The sequence below is a fragment of the Sinocyclocheilus anshuiensis genome, unplaced genomic scaffold (assembly GCF_001515605.1).
Source record: "Sinocyclocheilus anshuiensis isolate Anshui unplaced genomic scaffold, SAMN03320099.WGS_v1.1 scaffold1875, whole genome shotgun sequence".
Taxonomy (NCBI): domain Eukaryota; kingdom Metazoa; phylum Chordata; class Actinopteri; order Cypriniformes; family Cyprinidae; genus Sinocyclocheilus; species Sinocyclocheilus anshuiensis.
In genome coordinates this window covers 113,507-115,813 of record NW_015549774.1, presented here as the reverse complement: position 1 = coordinate 115,813, position 2,307 = coordinate 113,507, and the positions used below count along the sequence as shown (strand labels likewise).

The following is a 2,307-nucleotide window of genomic DNA, read 5'->3' as shown; positions in this document are numbered from 1 at the left end:
GAGTGTGAGTGTGTGTGTGAGAGAGTGTGAGTGAGTGTGTGTGTGTGTGAGAGAGTGTGAGTGAGTGTGTGTGTGAGTACCTGTAGTGGTCTCTCTCCACTGGACTCTGGGCTGGGATTCTGTGAGCTGTGTGCAGTGAAATGGGTTTCCTGTTCCAGCTGTGAGACACATTAGTATCCTTCAGAACCAGCAGATCACAGCTCTTCCCCTGCCATCTGAACGGACTCACCACCGTATAACCCACACACACACACACACACACACACACACACACACACACACACACACACACACAGACATGGTCAGTCAGAACGAGTGTTAATGACAGCACAAGACACTCACACACGATGGTCACGTGAGCATGATGGACAGCCGTTCAGAATCAAATGCTCAGACTGAATGTGTGAATACAGTAATGCCTCTGTCGCTCGTGATGATGGACATCAGCAGACAGGAAACACCCAGATTCCTCTTCCTGTTTCCACACGAGTAGCTCGTTTGGTTTGATCAGGTGAAGTAAAATCTCACTCACACACACTCACACACACACACACACACACACACACACTCTCTCTCACACACACACACACACACACACTCTTACACACTGCAGTACCCATGTTGCGTTTGTCGGAGACAGTCAGATGCAGGAGTCCCAGCAGAAAGTTCAGCAGTTCTGGGAAAAACCTCCGAGACAGAGAGACGAACTCCAGCGCCAGACAGCAGAGGATCAAACCCTTACACACGTCCTCCAGAGAGAGCACCACACACTGAAACACACACACACAGAGCCATCACATTAAGTCATCATGTCTTGGGTGAACAAGATGTTTTAAAGCATCTGTATGACTAAAACAAACAAACAATCTACTCATTATTACAGACACACACACACCCTGGTGAGCGCCTGACTGATGTAGAGGAACGCTGGAGTCGTCACCGGATGTCTGAAGTCTGACGAGGGGAACAGCAGCGCCGTGATCTTCAGGAGGACCAGCTGCACACACACACACACACACACACACACACACACACGATGAGCTCAGGATCAGCCTCTCGTCTCTGTATCTGTGCTCCTGTGTCAGTCCATCTGCGCACCATGTCCAGATCAGGCATCGGTGCTCGACCTTTGACCTCCAGCGTCTCCTCCATGCTGTGGCCGCTGTCGCTGAGTAACGTCTGCACGGCTTTACACGCGGCCTCAGGAAACATCTGACACAGACCGCAGATCTGACTGCAGAACACATACACACGAGCATACAGATAAGCTCACGTCATCTGTGTGTGTGTGTGTGTGTGTGTGCTAGGGGTTGATTTTTTGAAGTCGACTTTTATCTTTTTTTAACTAAAAAGAACATTTCTCAGTTTGTTTATCTCACTTCAGTTTTATTGCTGCAGTGCTAAATGGGATTGTCAAGCAAACAATCTGACCAACACGTTCATGAAAACCTGTAATAAATGTTGTATGCACCTGACAAACTCAACTATTCGTATTGCAGTCTAATCTAGTCCACCTTAATTAAATGTAAACAGGTATGCACTGCTGTGCTACTACAGGTATTTTGAACAGTGTAACTTGAAATTGTACTAAAAAGTTGTGCAGACCCTTCAGCAATTGAGGCATTTGAAAGTAAATTACTGTTAAATTTAAAATAAATAAAACATAGTTTTACATCCAATTTAAACGTGGACCTTTTATTTTACTAACTTACTGCATGCTGAAGGTGACCCAGCTGACCTCACCAGAAAAAAACTCAACACTACCATCTAGTGGATTGTAATGAAATTGATTTAATTATTCAACCAAATAGTATAATAAAAGATTGATACTTGGCGTCCGTGTATCGATACAGTATTGCCGCAGAAAATATCACGATACCATGCTGTATTGATTTTTCCCCCACCCCTAAAACTTACTAAAATGAAAAAAAAAAAAACATAAAATGTCTCTGACCTGTAGTTTGGCTTTGTTTCCCGCGGCTAGACTGGGATGGTGACACTTCAGCGTTCTGTCCAGAATGAGGCGCTGCTGCTCTGATCCGTGATCCTGCAGGAGTGCCTTCAGATCACTGTAGCTCTCTGGAGCTGAAACACACACACACACACACACACACACACACACACACACACTATATGACTTTTAAAGCACTAGGCAGCATACACATGCCTACTTTGTAAATGGTTACAGAGGAAAACTAGTCATCATACACTACATGTCGACTAAAGATTCACACACTACCAGTCTGACAAGTTGTTCCAAACACAACAAACTCATGCAGAAACATGTGCCTTGTTTCTAGAAGACAC

At 45.0% G+C, this 2,307-nt stretch overlaps 1 protein-coding gene across 1 annotated transcript in view; it reads right to left on the bottom strand.

Annotated features, from left to right (window-relative positions):
- LOC107660846 (nucleolar protein 14-like) overlaps positions 1–2,307 on the bottom strand; it is a 9,840-nt gene that overhangs the window by 2,404 nt on the left and 5,129 nt on the right. The window contains exons 8-12 of the mRNA XM_016450271.1: positions 1,955–2,085; positions 1,099–1,260; positions 896–997; positions 617–770; positions 81–240 (exon numbers count right to left, since the gene is read on the bottom strand). Of these exons, the coding sequence (XP_016305757.1) occupies positions 81–240; positions 617–770; positions 896–997; positions 1,099–1,260; positions 1,955–2,085 (709 nt within the window). The remainder of the gene's footprint in view (positions 1–80; positions 241–616; positions 771–895; positions 998–1,098; positions 1,261–1,954; positions 2,086–2,307) is intronic.